Genomic DNA, 20,096 nt, shown 5'->3' on the forward strand with positions numbered 1-20,096 from the left:
TCAAAATTGGTTCAAAAGTTAAAGTTTTTTCTCCGACTATTGATAGACGTTGATTGAACGTTCACGTTTAGACCAGATTTCACCGGGATTTGCAAGACTACAATGTTCGTCCTCTACATTGTGCTCATAGTAGTAAATCATCATTTCAGAGGCTTGATAAGAAACTACATCCACATTTATCAGTTGAAAGACAATTTTGCAAATCTCGGTGAAATCTGGTCTAAACATGAACGTTCAATCAACGACGATCAATATTCGGAGAAAAAAACTTTAACTTTTGAACCGATTCTGAAGGTCTTTTCAACGTCACCGTGTTTTAAACGTTCTTTAAACTCACAGTTCAATATGTAGCAACTAAATACTTACTCATAGAACACATCAGCTGTTTCCACTTACAGGACAAAGACCAAGTGACACAGGCAACGGTTCATTTGTGTTTATTAAGCAACAATATAGTTAAATATCAAACAATATTCTTCATATACAACCATAATCTCTCTGTCCTTCTTTAAATGTCGTTAAAGTCACACAGGAGCCGGTTTCAGAAGGTCTGCCATATTTACAAGGTCTGTAAATAAAATAAAACAAGTATTAGAAAAACATTTTCACTTTTAGACCAGTTTTCAACGTCTTTTCACCGTAAAGATGCGACTTGGATATTACACTCGGACAGGGAAAGAGGGTTAACTTGTTCTAAAGGACCAGAATACGTTGTTTGGTTTCAGTCACTCACACACGAGTCACTCACACACGAGTCACTCACACACACGAGTCACTCAACACGAGTCACTCACACACGAGTCACTCACACACACGAGTCACTCACACGAGTCACTCACACACGAGTCACTCACACACACAAGTCACTCACACACGAGTCACTCACACACACGAGTCACTCACACACACGAGTCACTCACACACACGAGTCACTCACACACACAAGTCACTCACACACACGAGTCACTCACACGAGTCACTCACACACGAGTCACTCACACACGAGTCACTCACACACACGAGTCACTCACACACGAGTCACTCACACGAGTCACTCACACACGAGTCACTCACACACACAAGTCACTCACACACGAGTCACTCACACACACGAGTCACTCACACACACGAGTCACTCACACACACAAGTCACTCACACACGAGTCACTCACACACACGAGTCACTCACACGAGTCACTCACACACGAGTCACTCACACACACGAGTCACTCACACACGAGTCACTCACACACGAGTCACTCACACACACGAGTCACTCACACGAGTCACTCACACACGAGTCACTCACACACACACGAGTCACTCACACACGAGTCACTCACACACACGAGTCACTCACACACGAGTCACTCACACACATGAGTCACTCACACACGAGTCACTCACACACACGAGTCACTCACACACACGAGTCACTCACACACACGAGTCACTCACTCACACGAGTCACTCACACACGAGTCACTCACACACACGAGTCACTCACACGAGTCACTCACACACGAGTCACTCACACACACGAGTCACTCACACGAGTCACTCACACACGAGTCACTCACACACACGAGTCACTCACACACGAGTCACTCACACACGAGTCACTCACACACACGAGTCACTCACACACACGAGTCACTCACACACGAGTCACTCACACACACGAGTCACTCACACACACGAGTCACTCACACACGAGTCACTCACACACGAGTCACTCACACACACGAGTCACTCACACACACGAGTCACTCACACACACGAGTCACTCACACACGAGTCACTCACACACACGAGTCACTCACACACACGAGTCACTCACACACACGAGTCACTCACACACGAGTCACTCACACACGAGTCACTCACACACGAGTCACTCACACACATGAGTCACTCACACACACGAGTCACTCACACACGAGTCCTCCCCTTTGTTAGAGCTAACACAGAACATAACTGGTTTGATCCTGTTCACAAGAGGAAGCATACAGTTTAGAGTGACTATTCTAATAAAGACACATATACAGTTTATAAGGTTCATCACATCTATCAAAAAGTAAAGCAAGTTATAGGTTTAATCATTTCTATCAAAAAGTAAAAAGGTTTATAGGTTATACTGATTACACTTTGAATAAAAAAGGTTACAAGTTATAATGGTTATACTTTTATGCTTTCATACTTTTTCTACGATCTCTCAACAAGGCCGTTTACCACATGTTGTCTGACTCCCTCTTAAAAATGCACGATGAACTCGGGACGATGTTTAAATTGCACCACCGTGTCGTCTATGAATCTCACTCTGTTCTTTGGAGTGGACCAGACCGGACGATGGAGCGCTGACGCCTCTGGCGCTCACGGCATGCAGAGAGATATTGGACCTCACACCTGCAGTCAGACCTGAAACCACACGGAGGGGAAACTTCAACTCTCTCAAACTGCTGTCATTCACCGACTGCCCACAAGAGGCCACTGCTTCATCTCTGAAGACATTTCCAGACTTGGTGTGCCATATGTGATGCAATATCATATTTGTGTGTGTGTGTGTGTGTGTGTACCTCTGATGAAAGTGCCGTTTTGATCTCTAGACACTTTTTGCCACTGCAGCTCTGCCACAGGCTCACTTGTCCACTCTACCACGTAGTGCAGCGGTTCCTCTCCAGATGTTGACGGGCGTCCGTTCTCCGGCCACCACCAAGGAGACCAACGCGGAGCTGCCGTTAGCCTCAGGAGCCAGCTCTCTCAAAACGGGTCCAAAATGACCTTAAGACATGAGAACACTATCGTTCTCTTTCTCTTTGCAACTTAAGGCGTGAAGGTTTTTATCTTCCGTGTGTCTAACACGTGTTCTCACCTGAGCGTCTGAGCGGGACATCGGCCCGGGGGAGACGTCTGGAGCCTGGAGCTCCGCCGGTACCTGGAGTGAACACCGGGTCAAAGCAGCAGGACAGGTCACTTCCTGTTTCTGGTCATCACCCAGAACGATGTGGTAGCTTTTGCACCGCGCCGCTGTGATCGTCTGGAGATGGAGGCTGAGGAAGAAGGCCGCCCATCACTTATCCATTCGTTGTAAAAAGGACGATTACGACAGTTTGAGGAATGTGCTTATTTATATGTTACATTACAAGACACATTTATTTGAGTTTCTAGTCAGTAGTTAGATGAGATGATTGATATCTGTGAATTAAACATGAATGGGTAGTTTAGCTCTGACTGGAAACAGGGGGAATGTCCAAACGGACGCAACCTACTGGCACCTTTAATGCTCACTAATTAACACTTTATAACTCCTGTGTTTAATCTCAGTTTAATCACAATACATTGTGGTTTCATAGGAGGTCATGTGACTATTTCTGTTCTGGGTACAGTCTAGCAGGTCTTTGCCAAGAGACACCCATGTCTAAAATAGATTAAAAACCTACTTATAATGCATTATAATCTGCTTATTACACTATATAACTAAAGTTATAAGCAGTCATATATGTATATATATATATATATATATATATATACATATATATATATATATATATATATACATGAAGCTTAACACTTAACTATAATCAAAACACATTATTAAGCATTTTATAATTACTTCTAAGGTCAAGTATTATAATACGTCATAACTAGTGGTTATAATCACTGTTATAATGCATTATGTGATTGTTGGTTATTGTTTCCTTGACATAAAGTGAAAAAATAGTTTATGTGTTTATAATTATAATCATACAGTGCTGTAAAAAGATTATAACACATTATAAGTATGTTTATAATGTGTTATCCCGTTATGGTATATTTGACCATAAAGATATTTAAATCTTTGGATCTAGTAACTCACACTGAAGCCCTCAATTGCCGCGATTCAAACTTCTTTTCATACGACGTGATCTCCAGATCACGAGTTGATTCACGTTTGAATCATATCAACTTCAGTAGTATGATAAAAAAAAGGGCAATATGAATATAAAAAGGGCAGATATGATGAACAGCTTTGGCCACATTTACCTTCCACAAAACCGTCAGCGACCGCAGCCCGTCGGTCCCCGACGTCCTCCACACCTGCATCTGCTGAGACGGGCCTGAAGACAAAGTTCAGCCACGAGTTGTGGGTTTCAGTCAGAGGCTACTTGAATCGGACCCTCGGTGACTTCTGTTCCCTCTCCCACTTCCTGGGAAACATCGAGGTAATTCAAGTCACAGGGTCGCTGCAAATAACCCACGAAAAGGTGTCCCGAGCGCCGCGGCATCGCTTTACCCAAGAGCCGTCATCCGCGCGGAGCCGGACGTCGGATCTGAGACTCTCTGAGGATCCAGAAGTGAGTCGTGCCCAAACTCCACCTGCGTGATCCGAGGGGTTCCTGGTATTACCGCAACACAAAAGGAACAACACGATTGACCTCCCAGCACGCACAAATAACTCCAGAACAAAAAAAAAAAAAAAACTCTACAACGGTTCGGTAATGACTCAAAAAAAGTCCACGACTGTTGCAACTGAAGCTCTTGAAAGAGTTCACTGAAACAGCAACAGTTGTGGGCCGAGTCGGCGGCGCAGCTGTTCCCCCTTCAAAGACAACAACAACAACAACAGAGAAACGGTTTGCTGATAGCCAGGTCAAACTGGTCAAACTGTGACGACGGTAGAATAACACAGACAGTTAACAGGACGACTCATTCCTCTTGAAAATGCCTTCAGATAGAATACACCTTAAAATAACACTCCTTAGAGATACATGTGTTCTACAGAAGCGAGAGCTTACCTATACCCTTCACACTGAGGGTGAACGGGTCAGACGGCGATGATCCAAAGTGGTTGTGAGCAGAGATCTTTGACTGGTGCGTCTCCTTTTCATCTGTCTTTGCTCGGGGTATGGTGACTTCTTCAGCATCCTGGATCTGATCCAACAGCATCTGGGTCCCATTTTCTCTGATAAAGAAAATTAAAAGTGAGGTTTGTCGTTGTCTTACGGGCGAGAAAACAAGGCAATAGCTGAATTTGACCTGTGATCAACGCCGTACCTGTGGAGTGAAATGTTGTAGGTAGTGAGGAGGTGTGGGGTTCCCCGTCCTCTCGCCCAGGAGCAGTTTATGAAATCAGAGCTCCTTGACATTTCACAGAGAACCTTTTCAGGTTTATCTGGAGGGACTTTAATTAAGCCCAGAGGATGGAAAACAGAATAGAACAAGAATGAAAAGCGAGCCGCTGACATTCTGTATGCCTGCAAAACCATAGTGCTCATTGACACAAAAGTGAGAAATCACATCATTTAAAAAAAATCACACCGAAATCCTTTCAATGTTCTACAGCTTCCTCAAAATGTAAGATGGAAAAGGTCTTTCAAACTTTACATTTTTTTGAAAAACATGTTTTGCTTTTTTCCAGCTTTTCAATACTTAATATTACTTATTCTTCTGTGAGAAGTGTGTTAAAGAGGCAGTGTGTTGGATTTAGTGGCACCTAGTGGTAAAGGTTGCAAATTGCAACCAACTGAACCAAGTGTGTCCGAGAGCCACAGCGGCCTTCAGGTTAACCTGAACCCTAAGGTCTAGGGAGTGTTTGGTTTGTCCCTTCTGGGCTACCGTAGCAACACTTCTTGCTCCCTATACTTCTGGATGACTTTGCTAAGTGTGTAAATTCCAGAAATGTCACGTATTCCAATTTTTTCTTCATTAAATGTCACTTTCTTCCTCTCTGTCCACTAGAGGCTGTGCTGTCCTGCTAAAAGTAAGAACACGCAGGAATGAGTCCTCGAAGCCGGTCAATGAGTCAGCATGTTTTTGCTCTTCACGTTCCCTCGCTTTGAAGTGGATGTGTTTGTGAAACGGGTTCTTGGTTTGATGCCTGAGATAAGGTTCTGTGGCTTTTACAAGCCGAAGAGATTTTTAAAGTGTTGCGCTACCATACACAGAATACGTGAGTTTCGACGCTTTTACGCGTCTTAAAAAAAAGGTGGTCGCTAACAAGTGTCTAAATGAGACGACTAAACGTCATCACTAGAACACCGATCCGCCTTCAGCTTTGTGGCGGTGACGTGAAGCCATGTGACCGGGGTGTAGCTCGTTTTGTAGCCTGTTTACTTCTGGCGATTGCATTCAAGCAATTTGTGAAGATTAGCTTGCTAACCAAAACGTAAAAGTGACATAAACGTTTGTTTGCTGTATTGAAGAAGACTGTAAACTAGAGACTGAGACCATAAACTCGTGTTTACAATGTTTACTGAGGGAATAAATCAAGAGAGAAGTAGAGTCATTTTAGACTAGACTTCTATACGACCAGAGGAGTTGCCCCCTGGTGGACACTAGAGAGAATGCAGCTTTAAAGACACTCCTGCATTGGTTGAACTCAAATGAGTTTGAAACCCCTGAATGAGACGCAGCTAAAGCTAAAGCTAAAGCTAAAACTAGCAGAAATGAAGGCCGGCCACCACGCAGAGCCGTCATAGCAACCACCCAAAAACGCACAAAAATACTCTCTAAAAATATTGCTGTTGCTTTCTAATTCCCACAATCCCAACTTCCTATGATTGGTAACTGTGCATACGGCCGCCATGCATGTCCAGTCCGGCGACAACCTGAGACAGCTGATTATTCTTCAGCTTGCAGAGCAATACGGAGTTTGGTCTCCGCACATTGAACAGGCTGAACACCGTCGTGCTGCAGTTGACTTTCTTTTCCGAGAAGCCACGGCCTCACCAGTCAGCTCCAGGGATATTATGAAACTGGAGGACAAAAAAACCCCACAACCGAACATCTCTGAAAGCATTTTATACATACAAATATAACTACAGAAGACAATACAGACATATTGTACGGTATAATGTTCCTGCGTATTTTCTGGCAGCCAGCCGGGATCAAAGGGCCACCTGTCCACAACAACACCACCACCACCAGAGCCAGAGGGTTTCATAGCAGCAACGACCCAACCTAATGGAGCATGTGAGTGCCTGCCATACAGTGAACATGATTCAACCCCAAGATGAGTCCCTACTTTTCCCATTCTATGTGTGTGTACCGGCTCTGCTGTGCTACATACTGACAGTAGTGATGTGGAGGGATGGAAACTCACGCTTGATGGGGAAAACTGAGAAGTATACTAATTAATCTCCACAAGGTTGAGGACAGATTCATCTCAGCTCAGCTTCCTTAATCTCTCAGGATCCACTCGGCTGCTGAAAAACTAAAAAAAAAGGTGTATAATACTTCATGTTCTTTGTATATTGCTATAAGTCAAACAACAATGTTTTGACCGTCTTCTTATTTGAACATTACTTTGTTTTACTCACTTCCTCCACATTTAAACTGTGTACAGCCCCACGCGCTCTGCGTCGTCTATTTCACATGTAAACTGTCCTAAAAACTCTACAGCGACAGTAAAGAGTCTTCAGCATGAACTAACACACGTGTTTATGTTTACTGTTCGTCCATAGTGCTGTAGCTGCAAGCTAACGCTACAAGCTAGATAGATAGATAGATAGATAGATAGATAGATAGATAGATAGATAGATAGATAGATAGATAGATAGATAGCAACTTTATTGATCCCGCGAGGGGAAATTATTTCGTTACAAGCAGCAATAGGATACAGGTATAAAAATCTTAATATTATATATAAAGAAAAAATAAAAATAAAAATACAAGAAAAATACACGTCACAATACACAATATATACAATTATAATAGAGTAAAGCTAGCAGCCTCGCCCGCATGGTGAGCATAAAATGATACTAATGGAGCATTTTTCGGTTTGCAATATTGGAGTCCAGTAGTTCAAGTACTTACAGCGTACGTCGTCATCGTGAAGCCTCACGTCTATTCCGTCAGCTCGTTCAATTCGCTCCGCAGGTCTCGCGCCGTGTTTCCAGAGACAGCGCATGTTTCAAAGTTGTAGAAGCGCTCTGAGCCTCTGTCCCTGCGCATGCGTGTTCCAGCAGTAAACACACACTCGTATTCAATTAGCCTGTACTGAAGTAAAAGTACCTACATTTTGTTCTTGAGTTCTTCCATTCCACTTTCTACTCCACTTCGTTTACAGTTACTCTAAAATTACGATTTTTGACAACAAAATATACAAAAAGCCAAATAATTTAATAATTAATAATTTAATTACACAACACTTTATAAACGTGTAGCTGAAACGATTTCTCTATTAATCAATTAGTCGATTGATAGAAATATATTTGTCAGCTATTTTAATAATTGTTTCATAAAAAATGTCACTTGGTAAATTCTTCGTACTTTCAATAGTACAATATATTTTCCTGATTATACTTATATACTTATACTTACTTTTAAGTACTTTTACAGTGTAGTATGAGTACTTTTACTTAAGTACATGATCTAAATACTTCCTCCACCGCTCGTTGTTCCACAGAATGTACTTTAGAGTTCAGAAACTTGGATCATAACAGAGTAGATCGTGTGTATTAATGTACAACAGCACGACGGTCGTGTCTCCCACTTTTTACCGTAGACCATGAACGCAGCAATGTGACACCTGACCCGGAAGTTGACGTCAGTTGTTTTCTCTTAGCAACGCAAACTGAGCCGTTAGCCGTTGATCTGCTGAGCTCGGAGACTCGTTTGTGTCGCAGATCTCTCCTCATATCATTAAAATGGTAGGAAGTGATGACCGCATACACGTTATTACATAAACATGTTCATATGTCCGCTGTGACTCAATATTTAGAGGTAAAAAAGAGGTTTTAATGGCATGCTAACCGCGGCTAGCTTATTTATGCTAGGCGGGCGTTGTCAGTTTAGCCCGGTTTAGTGTTTTTTACGGTGTTGACAGCAGCTAGTCTGAGGTTCACTGGTAAATATGTTGTTGTCTTATCCTATTGCGATAACCTGGGGTGTTTCAGTCGTTTCTGTAGCAGTGTTAAATGATGCTGTAGTCGTGTTAAATTATGCTGTGGGTGTGTTAGATGATGCTGTAGGTGTGTTAAATGATGCTGTAGCCGTATTAAATGATGCTGTAGGTGTGTTAAATGATGCTGTAGCCGTATTAAATGATGCTGTAGCCGTGTTGGATGATGCTGTAGGTGTGTTAGATGATGCTGTAGGTGTGTTAAATGATGCTGTAGCCGTATTAAATGATGCTGTAGGTGTGTTAAATTATGCTGTAGGTATGTTGTGTTAGATGCTGCTGTAGCCGTGTTAGACGCTGCTGTAGCCGTGTTAGATGATGCTGTAGGTGTGTTAAATTATGCTGTGGGTGTGTTAAATTATGCTGTGGGTGTGTTAGATGATGCTGTAGGTGTGTTAGATGATGCTGTAGGTGTGTTAAATGAGGCTGTAGGTGTGTTAAATTATGCTGTAGCCCTGTTAAATGATACTAACTCGTTCTCACAGGCTGACGTAGAAGAAACTCTGAAGAGGATCCAGAGCCAGAACGGAGTTCAGGGAATCATCATCATCAATTCAGAAGGTGAGACGATTCAAGAAAGACCTCTGTTATTCTGGAGTGTTTGTAAAGGGCTAAGGTTAGCCCTAACCCTTAGTTAAGGTTAGCCCTAACCCTCAGTTAAGGTTAGCCCTAACCCTCAGTTAAGGTTAGCCCTAACCCTGAGTTAAGGTTAGCCCTAACCCTGAGTTAAGGTTAGCCCTAACCCTTAGTTAGGGTTAGTCCTAACCCTAACCAGCTACAACACCACCCGTTAATGATGGTTAACCAGCTACAACACCACCCGTTAATGATGGTTAACCAGCTACAACACCACCCATTAATGATAGTTAACCAGCTACAACACCACCCGTTAATGATAGTTAACCAGCTACAACACCACCCATTAATGATGGTTAACCAGCATTAATAACTGCAGCTCTCAGGAATGATTCATCTCAACCGTTCCTCTTCTTCTTGGTGCGTCTCTCGTTTTGTCTCTTTTCTAATCATAATCATGATGAATGAATCTGCTGTTTACCTTCTTTGGTGAATCATTAAGTCTATAATATCAGCTTGTCTTACATTATGTAAATGAACCCGGTTCCTCTCAGGGATCCCCGTGAAGACGACTCTGGACAACCCCAGCACGGTGCAGTACGCGGGTCTGATCCACCAGCTGGTGATGAAGGCCAGGAGCACCGTGCGAGACATCGACCCCCAGAACGACCTCACCTTCCTCCGCATCCGCTCCAAGAAGAACGAGATCATGATCGCTCCAGGTGAGAACACCTGGACACCTGAACACGAGGACTGAACCAACTCCACTGTTCATGAGCAAACATCTGAAATATAATGCTACACATACAAATTACTCAGAAAGACACAAATATGTGGATAAACAAAGATGTTGTATTGAACTTTTCTGTCTCCACAAGCAGCAGCGAACATTAAACCCTTCAGTGTTCATTGATGCCCTGTTGAAGTGAAGTTGTATCGACCGAATCCAGTTTAATTATTTTTGTCTCTCCTCTCAGATAAAGACTATTTCTTGATCGTCATTCAGAACCCATCGGACTGAAGGAGGAGGAGGAGCTTCAGCCCGACTCGTCGCTCTCTCTTTGTCTCTCTTTGTCTCTCTTTCATATTTAAACAGCTAAACGTCGTCTCCGTCTCTCTAAAATCAAACGAACCCGTTTACCAGACGCTCCTTACGCTCCTGCTGTACCAGGAAGCAGCGACACGATCTGATTGGTGGATGAAATTAAATGGAGACGTTTGAACTGGACGACATTCACATTTATGTTCCCATGTTTTAGCATTCCAGCTGGGCGTCGTCTCTCTCTGTAACTCTACTTTATGTCGCTGTGTTTATTTCACAGGTATTTTATCACATAGTGAGAAGTACACACCTGTTAAAATACCTTTAAGAACTAGACTCAGCTGTGAAGTACACAGTGTACACGAGAGAGACACACCAGAGCTCCTCTTTAAGTTAGTTTGTTTCTCAGGAAAACCTGAGATTATTTATTGTTGAGGTTCAGTATTCACACGACGAACTCTGCGTCAACATTCTGATGGTCATTTTTAAGAAATAAAAAAACTCTAAATGTTCTCGTGTTGTCCTGTACTTCATTCACATTGTGCTGATATTCATATCATTAGTTTCACACTGAGCTGTGTGGAGGATTTATGGTCCTATGGGCGCCAGAAGTGTGCACGCAATGCATTCTGGTACATGTAGTTGCGGCACGGAGAACTGGACCTGAGCTTCAAATGAAGATGCGCAAGACGACTACAACTTGATGCTAAACGTCTAAAAAAAAAAATGAAACACAAAACAACAACGAAGAGACTCAAAATGTCCCAAAATATAGACGACGCAACACTACTACAAAGAGACTAAGAGTGACTACAAAGATACAAAACAACCAAAAAGAGATTCAAAATGACCAAAACAATGAGCTAAAAGAGGCTGAAACGCTCCGTACATAATGAGAAAATAAAGTACTGTAAAAGTCAAGAAACAAGTAGAAACATTCAGAACATAAATATATAAATGTTATGAAATATGCACACTGTATCTATTGTAAAAACAATTCCCATAAAGTGATAAAAAACACAAGACGTGTCAAAGTTCAGCTATAAAAGCAGAAACGCAGCATCAGCGTTATTTTACAACAACAACAACAACAACAGGTTCGACAACTGTGGACAGAAGTATTGCATCATTTCCTGTCGGCACAGAATGACTCATCACTGAAGGGCCAATGAGACCAAAGTCCACGTTAACATTTTACTAAATATATATATCCAACAAATCTCCATTTCTATAAATTCTCAGATGTTGAAAACAAATGTATTTTTTGCAATAATGAACCAGAATCTTTAATGCATTTATTCTATTATTGAATACATTCAGTTACTTTTTGGACTTGAATGAAACATCAAATATTGTGTTAAAATAATAAAAAAATCAAAATTGAGTGTAAAAATATATATTTTAAACATGATAATAATATCAATCATAATATTTATTTTTTCAAAGGCACTTACTGATAAATATACATAAAAAGTAAACCCTCAATTTCACTAGATATTTATGCAAATTTAAATATTATTTTAAGACTTTCATACTTTTTAAAAAATATTATTATGTTGTATTATTAAAGTATATTCTTCCCTATTCCGTTTTTGTATACTCATTATTAATATAATAATAATTATGATTATTGTCATTATTATTATAATTTGACGTTATTTAAATTAATGTTTTTATTTCTCTGTACCATTATGTGAGTACATGTTTGTATATTTGGATGTTTTTGTAATTGCCTTTATATGAAATACCTAAACATGATGTTATAGCGTCAATGGTCAAACTACCGTAATTAAAGTGACAGTGTTAATAAAGGTGTAATACAGACGCTCAGACACGAATTGGCGAACGGCCCCTTTAAATCCAGCGGATGACGTCAGCGCCTCGGTTTTTTACTTCGCTTTGTTTGTTCCGGAGCTTCAGACTGAGACCAGAGAGAGAGAGGGAGAGACAGACGACCAGAGACACTCAACAGACCGTTATAAAGCAGTTCTACTGCACAATCAGTTAGTTTATAACTGTGTAATAACGCCGACAGAGATGCCGTCCGACAGACCCTTCAAACAAAGGAGGACATTCGGTAAGAAAAAAACCACCTCAGAGGCGGCGTTTTGTTTTAAGCTGGCTAGGCTAGGTAGCATGCTAGGTAGTTAGCCGGCCTGCTAGCCACCTAGCACGTCTGTTGACAAGTGTAGTTACGCGGTGTTTACGTGTTTGTTGTAGCCGTTGGTAGCTTCTTTTTTTTAAAAGCTATGTTTTTTGTATAGCTCAGATTGTTAACAACATGGGACAGAAGCTGAAGAAGTCACGTTTAGAGAAGAGTAGTTTTTATTGGTGCTAAACTGTGTTAAATCTAAGATAAAACGACAGTATTTGTTGTGCTGTTGTTGGTCTCTTCGGGCTGCTGGCGTCTCAAAGCCTTCTGGGTCACTGTCACGTTAGCCTGGCAAGCCTCGGAGCTACCAAAGGCCAGAACCAGCCTTGTTCTGGCTAAGCTAGCTGGGCTATGCTACGCTAGCAGCAAACATGAAGTGTTCGCCTTAAAAAGGAAAACAACTTGTGCTGACACATTATCTCAGAACACGTGTTCACCGATTCATGTCGAAACCTGATGCTGGACCGACGGGCCCTTCTGCTGTGAAGCAGGAGCTCAGAGCTCTCTGTTGCATAATCTGCTTATTCACAGAAACGAGGGATACGAATGTGTTGTTGTTGTTGTTGTTGTTGTTGTTGTTGTTGTTGTTGTTGTTTGGTTATAACCTGCTTATGCACAGTCTTACACACCACAGATGATCATATAACGGTTTCATTGTGATCACCTAGACCAGTACTGGGTCTGTTGACCTGGTTCCCCTCTCTGTGTCACACTGACACACATCCACCATGGTGTTGCGTAACAAAAGAAACACTTCAAACCAGAGCGACCGTTAACTAGTCGGATCGGTCAGTTTGACTAGTAGTACGGGTTCAAAGAAGCATGTCGTAAACAGGGGGGGAGGGGGGGTCGTCGGGCCTGTTTACAGTGATGACACACAAACACAGTGTTGTGATTAAATGATGGGACATTGAGTGTTTTGATGCAAAGCCAGAAAAGAGAAGTGGATTATATGATTTGTGATATCTTTTACATTTGATCTAGCCTGAACCGACACTTGGACGCTTCCCTCAGCCGGGGGAAGAAGGAGGAAACAAACCTCCCTTAACATAAAAACAAAGAGTCCATTCACTCCTCTCTGCCGTCTTGAGCTTTGAACCCGGCCACGGATTTAAATCCACACAAAAAAAAGAAAAAGAAAATGAAAAGAAAAGCAGCTCATGTTTTCTCTGAAATACGGAGAGTAGAGCTGCAGAAGAAAAGGGAGACGTTAACTAACAAATGATATGCAAAGTGGGTCCACAAGAGGACATTCACTACGAATGAACACTTCAAGTTATTATGATGTAGGAGTCAGAGAGAGATTGAATTCAAGATGGCTCCCCGTCTGTTCCCGCCGAAACGTAACTGACGGCTAACTGGTCTCGACGACGTCATCGTCTCACAAACGTGGACTCGATGTTAATTAACGGGTGACCGAGGCTAAGTGGAGAGCAGGGCCGCTTTTCAATCAGAGGGTCGGCGGTTCGATCCCCCGGCTCCTGCTCCGCTAGTCTCATGTCAATGTGTCCTTGAGCAAGACACTTAACCCCAACAATGTCTCCTGCAGCTGCGTCTACGGTGTGTAGATAGATACTGAATTGTATGTCGCTTTGGATAAAAAGCGTCTGTTAAATGACGGTAATGTAATTACTCTAATCTGAACGTTCGGTCTGCCACTTCCTGTTCTGACTCCTGTGTCTTTTGTCGCCCACAGCTGACCGGTGCAAAGAGGTCCAGCAGATCCGGGACCAGCACCCCAACAAGATCCCCGTAAGCTACCGCTGCTGCTGGTTCCAACACAGACGCTGGAGATCAATATTCATATTTAATGTACATTCATGTTCACGTGCTGCAGTCAAGCCTCCTGGAGGAGACGGACCTGTTGTTACTGAGGCCAAAGTGTTTAGTCTCAGCTGTGAGATCAGTTTATTATCAAACCGTGTTTTAATCTGTAATAAAGTGCACTTTCATATAATATCAGCTGATCCTTAAAGGAGAGATGAATTACATTTAATGCACTCGTTTATGTATTTCACGTTATTGAACATTAGTATAAAATAAAGATGCTAACGTTCCTCCGTAGTCAGAACATCACAGGTGACGATATGCAGATAATAATGTGCAAAAACGCAGGTAAACAGGACAAAAAAAATATACATCGTACTACCAGTCAGACTGTGTGTACGGTAAATATAAAGCCACCTGGTTAGCTTAGCTTAGCATAAAGACTGCAAAACAGACGTCCCGGTTCTATCAAAGGGTGATAAAGTAGAGCTACACACCTAACGAACGAACGAGATCTCCAGGAGGTCCTGGGTGACGGATTCTTAATCCAACCGTTTCCTCTTAGCCTTATGCTAAGCTAATCGGCTAAGCTAACCGCCTGCGGCTTCATATTCACCGCTCAGACGCCGGAGAGGCGTCGATCTTCACGTCCAACTTCTCACAATATCAAACTATTCGTTAAGTTGGAAAAATATATTTCTACATATAAATATATTTGTGTCCAGTAAAGTGACTCACAGAACGTTGTGTTCGCTGCAGGTGATCATCGAGAGATATAAGGGAGAGAAGCAGCTTCCCGTTCTGGACAAAACCAAGTTCCTGGTACCGGACCACGTGAACATGAGCGAGCTGGTCAAGATCATCAGGTACACACACACACACACACACACACACACACACACACACACACACACACACACACACACACATGAGGTACAAGTCTTCTTGGCTGAAGTTGCGTATTAAAAAGTTCTGCTGGGGACTTTTTTAAATATGTAGCTTCAATCATCAGATCCGCTTTAACTGCTGGAACACCAACATTAAGTGTTGATGTGGTGAAGGTTCTCCCTGGGTTAGAACCTCTTCATGCCTCCATCTTCACCACATTCACCACTAAAACGTGGACGATGGTAAAGATAAAGCTGTGTGAGATGTGAGAACCTCGACAAGCTTCACCTGGATGTGTTTTAGTGGACAAACACTCACGTTCTGTTCTGTTCTCCAGCTTCTGTTCAGGCGTTCCATGAGTTCTAAAGGCTCATCTCTCAGAGAGAACATGCAGAGAATTGTTCACTCTGCGCTCACAAACAGGAAGAAGAGGAAAGACTGCTGCTCTCCTATTGGTCACGCCCTCTTAATCCCTGCTCACTCATTGGTCTTTGATTCTGTCGATGTCACTTCCTCAAAACAACAGAGCACCAAAGGGGCTTTCCGTTTGGCTAACGTAGCTCCTCCTCCTCGCCCCGTGGCTCCTCCCACTAGGGATGCGTGGAGAGGTGGGAGGAGTCAGAGAGACATTTAGTCTAATCTTAAATCAGAGACAGTATAAACAAGAAGAGAAAGACAGACGTGAAGGAGCGATATAAACAGATTACATTAGTGTGGAGTAAAGACTAATAATGACGATTAACATGAAAAGAGGAAGCAAAGAGTCTTTCGACACACATTTCTGTTTTATGAATGAAGATGAACAATAAGCCTCTGTTGGTTCTGTCGTTCCTGTTTCTAATATTAATTATTACAAACCATAAAACATTAATATTAATATCAGAGTAAAGCTCTGCGGCTCCTTTTACGTCCCGTCAGATCATCTTACAGATCAATAAAAAGGATCCGTGTTGAAGAGGTTTCCTGTCCTAAAGGAGGCCGGACCACCAGCAACTGGCTGGTCACGGGCCGGAAGGGAGGAAGAGGAGAGCGAGGGAGGGAGGGAGGAAGAGCAGAGGGAGGGAGGGAGGAAGAGCAGAGGGAGGGAGGAAGAGGAGAGCGAGGGAGGGAGGAAGAGGAGAGCGAGGGGAGGGAGGGAGGGAGGAAGAGGCAGAGGGAGGAAGAGGAGAGGAGGGAGGGAGGGAGGAAGAGGAGAGCGAGGGAGGGAGGGAGGAAGAGCAGAGGGAGGGGAGGGAGGGAGGAAGAGCAGAGGAAGGGAGGAAGAAGGAGTGGGAGGGAGGAAGAGCGGAGGGAGAAAGGGAGGAAGAGCAGAGGGAGGGAGGGAGGAAGAGGAGAGCGAGGGAGGGAGGAAGAGCGGAGGGAGGGAGGGAGGGAGGGAGGAAGAGCAGAGGAAGGGAGGAAGAGGAGCGGGAGGGAGGGAGGAAGAGCAGAGGGAGGAGGAAGGAAGGAAAGAAGGGAGGGAGGAGGGATGGGAGGGAGAAGGGAAGAAGAGCAGAGGGAATAATTTTAATTATATATTATAATTGAACTCCCCCCCCCGCCCCCCCCCCCCCCCCCCCTCAGGCGTCGGCTGCAGCTGAACCCCACTCAGGCCTTCTTCCTGCTGGTCAACCAGCACAGCATGGTGTCCGTGTCCACGCCCATCTCTGAGATCTACGAGCAGGAGAGAGACGAGGACGGCTTCCTCTACATGGTCTACGGCCTCGCAGGAGACCTTCGGCTGCTAGGGAGGGATGTGGAGGGGGGGGGGAGTGGGCGGGGGCATCTTCAGGTGCTGGGAGGAGAGGAGAGGAGAGGAGAGAAAAGAGAGAGAGAGAGGTAGACGGTGGACCCAAACTCCACCATCCTGTTGCATTGCAGGCCCAAGTAGCAGCACCCTGTCATGTGACTCCTCCCCCTCTCTCGCTGTAGTCCCGCCCCCTCTTCTTATTGGTCAGTACAACACTATTAACCCACAGGACGTCCCGTGTGAGTCTCTCTTCTGTCCTCACCGTGTAGAAGTCAGACTTCATACCTGATTTTCTCTCCTCTCTCTCTTCTTTGGTCCCACGCAGACTCTTATTTTGAAAAAAATATGGTGGGATAAAACCAACCAATGGGAGAGTTTGACAAAAACCGGAGAGTAAAATACATTTTCATGCTTAAAAAACAAACAAAAAACAGACATATATGTGTGGTGTGTGTGTGTGGTGTGTGGGTGTGTCTGTGTGTCTGTGTGTGTGTGTGTGTGTGTCTGTGTGTCTGTGTGTGTGTGTGTGTGTGTGTGTGTGTGTGTTAGACGAAGCTAAACTTGAAACCAGGTCAAGAGGTCCGGTGATGTCATGAGAAGCTGATGATGTCACCGATATCTTTATTGTCTAACAGCAGCAGTAGTTCAAAGCCAGACGGTCGGTCGGTAGTGATTGTCGTTTTTAACTCACATTGTACTTTTATTTTGTAATCAATCCTCTTTTAGTTTGTGTATCCGTCGCCTCGTTCTCAGTTTGTTTGAATCACCGTTAGCTTGACGTTAGCACAGAAGCTAACAGTCAGGCTAACAAAAAAATGACTGTAATACTCTGAAAGTAACAGTAATTTTACATGTGCAATATTCACCCTCTCACCACCTTCACACACTACACCCCCCCCCCCAAGTAACTCAACCGCTCCGTCACAGAAAGGAAGTTAGCATTAGCATTAGCATCACTAACCACAGCAGGTCAACAGCATGCTAACAGACTGAAGTCTTTTTGCCCCGTCAGCACAAATCACCCCGCCACCAACAAAGCCCCCCCCCCCCCCCCCCCCCCCCCCCCCCCCCCCCCCCCCCCCCACACCCACACACACACACACACACACACACACACACACACACACCCCGACATTTAACCACGCCTACATTTAATGTCATAAACCAATCAGGTGAAGCCGGTTCAAAGGCCCGTCCAGTAGATTTTAGAAGGTGGAAACACGACAGACGCTTGCTTGGTTTTTCTAAAGGGCCAGCGTGAAGGATTTAGGGATTATTATGGGACCTAGGTCTATCACCTGATAATAAGAACGGTTAGTGTTTCTGTGGATTGTGTTCAGATAAAGCAAACTTTAATGTTCTCATTTTAAATTTATAAATGTTTCAGTGAAAGTAGGACCACGAAAATGTCCCTTTTAAGTCTGAAGATTTCCGATCGTTGACGCTGGCCCTTTACGCTGGCCCTTTAAGAGTAGCATTAGAAACACATGGTGACTCTGACACTGTTGGTGAGGATCACTGTCACCGGAGGACACGATGTCTTCAACGTGGAGGACAGGAAGTCATCTAATCCCAGTGAAGCGTTTTGTTTTTTTTAATTTTTAATTTCCCCGGCTGCTCTCGTGTGATTGGTCCACCGTGAGATGACTCCGCCTCCTCCTCCTCATGTTGCACAGCTTGTAATAAAACGTCACGTTAACATTAGACATGATTAAAAACTGTATTTAATGTCTGAAATGAATGAGCTTCTTTTGCACATAAATTAATACAAATATAAAAAAAGAGTTGGCATAGAATTTTTTTTTTTAGGAATCATGACTGTCTCTATATAACAATCTTTTATTGTATCGGCTCCTCTGTGTTCGTCTGCCTTCATTTGAGACTTTATAGACACAAAGTGATGCACTACAAACCTGCATGTCTTTACTTTCATTTTCTTTTGTATTAACGTTTATTGATTTTTACGCAACAGATATAATTGTATCATTTGATTTAGAAAACAAAGAAAAGAAAAAAAAGTCATTTTCGATGTTTCCCGAAACCAAAAACTGAAAATAAGTGTATGTTGAAGAAGTGCGTCTAAACGATGGTATAATCGAGCTGTAGTCCTCTAGGCTTCCTCACATCCTGTACAGAAACGCTTTGATGCAACCGCTGTCCAACAATTTGCCAATAAATGAAAAAAGTTGCCTTTAAAATGTGTTTTTTGTCTCTTTATTAAATAATGTTGTGTGTCTACCAGCAGGGGGCACTGCAGGCCTCCACACATCACTACTGAGGGTTTCCATATCATTATGTAGCAATACTTCATGACTAGTTACAGTCTAAAACCAAGTTTAAGTAAAAGTCACTGATATGTTATTATATATATTATATATGAAGTACTTTATATACAGGCAGAGAGTTTAGTCCAGAGGGTCCCAACATAAGGGTCGGGCCCCTCCAGAGGGTCTCAACATAAGGGTCGGGCCCCTCCAGAGGGTCCCAACATAAGGGTCGGCCCCTCCAGAGGGTCCCAACATAAGGGTCGGGCCCCTCCAGAGGGTCCCAACATAAGGGTCGGGCCCCTCCAGAGGGTCTCAACATAAGGGTCGGGCCCCTCCAGAGGGTCCCAACATAAGGGTCGGCCCCTCCAGAGGGTCCCAACATAAGGGTCGGGCCCCTCCAGAGGGTCCCAACATAAGGGTCGGCCCCTCCAGAGGGTCACCAGAAGAGATGAAAGAGTTTAAAACAGAACGAGGAACAAATGAACGATGAACAGAAAGTGAAGCTGCTGATCGATGTAGTCATCAGATCAGAAGGAAGCTCATCTATAATATATGTAATAATACATGTAATAATATATATAATACATTTAATAATATATGTAATAATAAATGTAATACATTTATTAATATATGTAGTAATAAAAGTAATAATACATTTAATAATATATGTAATAATAAATGTAATAATACATTTAATAATATATGTAATAATACATTTAATAATATATGTAATAATACATTTATTAATATATGTAGTAATAAAAGTAATAATACATGTAATATATGTAATACTA

General features: G+C 43.0%; 2 protein-coding genes and 1 pseudogene across 2 annotated transcripts; 2 read left to right on the top strand and 1 right to left on the bottom strand.

The window, feature by feature from the left end:
• Positions 1 to 431: 431 nt before the first annotated feature.
• LOC137880579 (uncharacterized) lies at positions 432 to 4,926 on the bottom strand (annotated as a pseudogene).
• Positions 4,927 to 8,523: 3,597 nt separating this feature from the next.
• On the top strand, positions 8,524 to 11,011 carry dynlrb1 (dynein, light chain, roadblock-type 1). Its single transcript, XM_068722303.1, has 4 exons — positions 8,524 to 8,630; positions 9,367 to 9,442; positions 10,012 to 10,179; positions 10,435 to 11,011. Exons 1-4 carry the CDS (start codon positions 8,628 to 8,630, stop codon positions 10,476 to 10,478), a joined length of 291 nt encoding a protein of 96 aa, XP_068578404.1. The 5' UTR covers positions 8,524 to 8,627; the 3' UTR covers positions 10,479 to 11,011.
• Positions 11,012 to 12,410: 1,399 nt separating this feature from the next.
• Positions 12,411 to 17,048, top strand: LOC137880612 (microtubule-associated proteins 1A/1B light chain 3A-like). Its single transcript, XM_068722054.1, is given in 5 exon segments — positions 12,411 to 12,576; positions 14,348 to 14,403; positions 15,178 to 15,284; positions 16,870 to 17,005; positions 17,007 to 17,048. Coding segments are annotated over 5 exon segments (366 nt in total). The 5' UTR covers positions 12,411 to 12,536; the 3' UTR covers positions 17,034 to 17,048.
• Positions 17,049 to 20,096: the final 3,048 nt, after the last annotated feature.

The sequence above is a fragment of the Cebidichthys violaceus genome, unplaced genomic scaffold (assembly GCF_023349555.1).
Source record: "Cebidichthys violaceus isolate CVI_PGR_0920_01 unplaced genomic scaffold, fCebVio1.0.p SCAF_29, whole genome shotgun sequence".
Classification (NCBI taxonomy): Eukaryota; Metazoa; Chordata; class Actinopteri; order Perciformes; family Stichaeidae; genus Cebidichthys; species Cebidichthys violaceus.

What these genes read in the sequence shown, in the direction of transcription:
- dynlrb1 (XM_068722303.1), top strand. An exon ending in CATCATCATCAATTCAGAAG is followed by an intron (nt 9,443 to 10,011) that starts GTGAGACGATTC and finishes GGTTCCTCTCAG; the next exon opens with GGATCCCCGTGAAGACGACT. An exon ending in CGAGATCATGATCGCTCCAG is followed by an intron (nt 10,180 to 10,434) that starts GTGAGAACACCT and finishes CTCTCCTCTCAG; the next exon opens with ATAAAGACTATTTCTTGATC.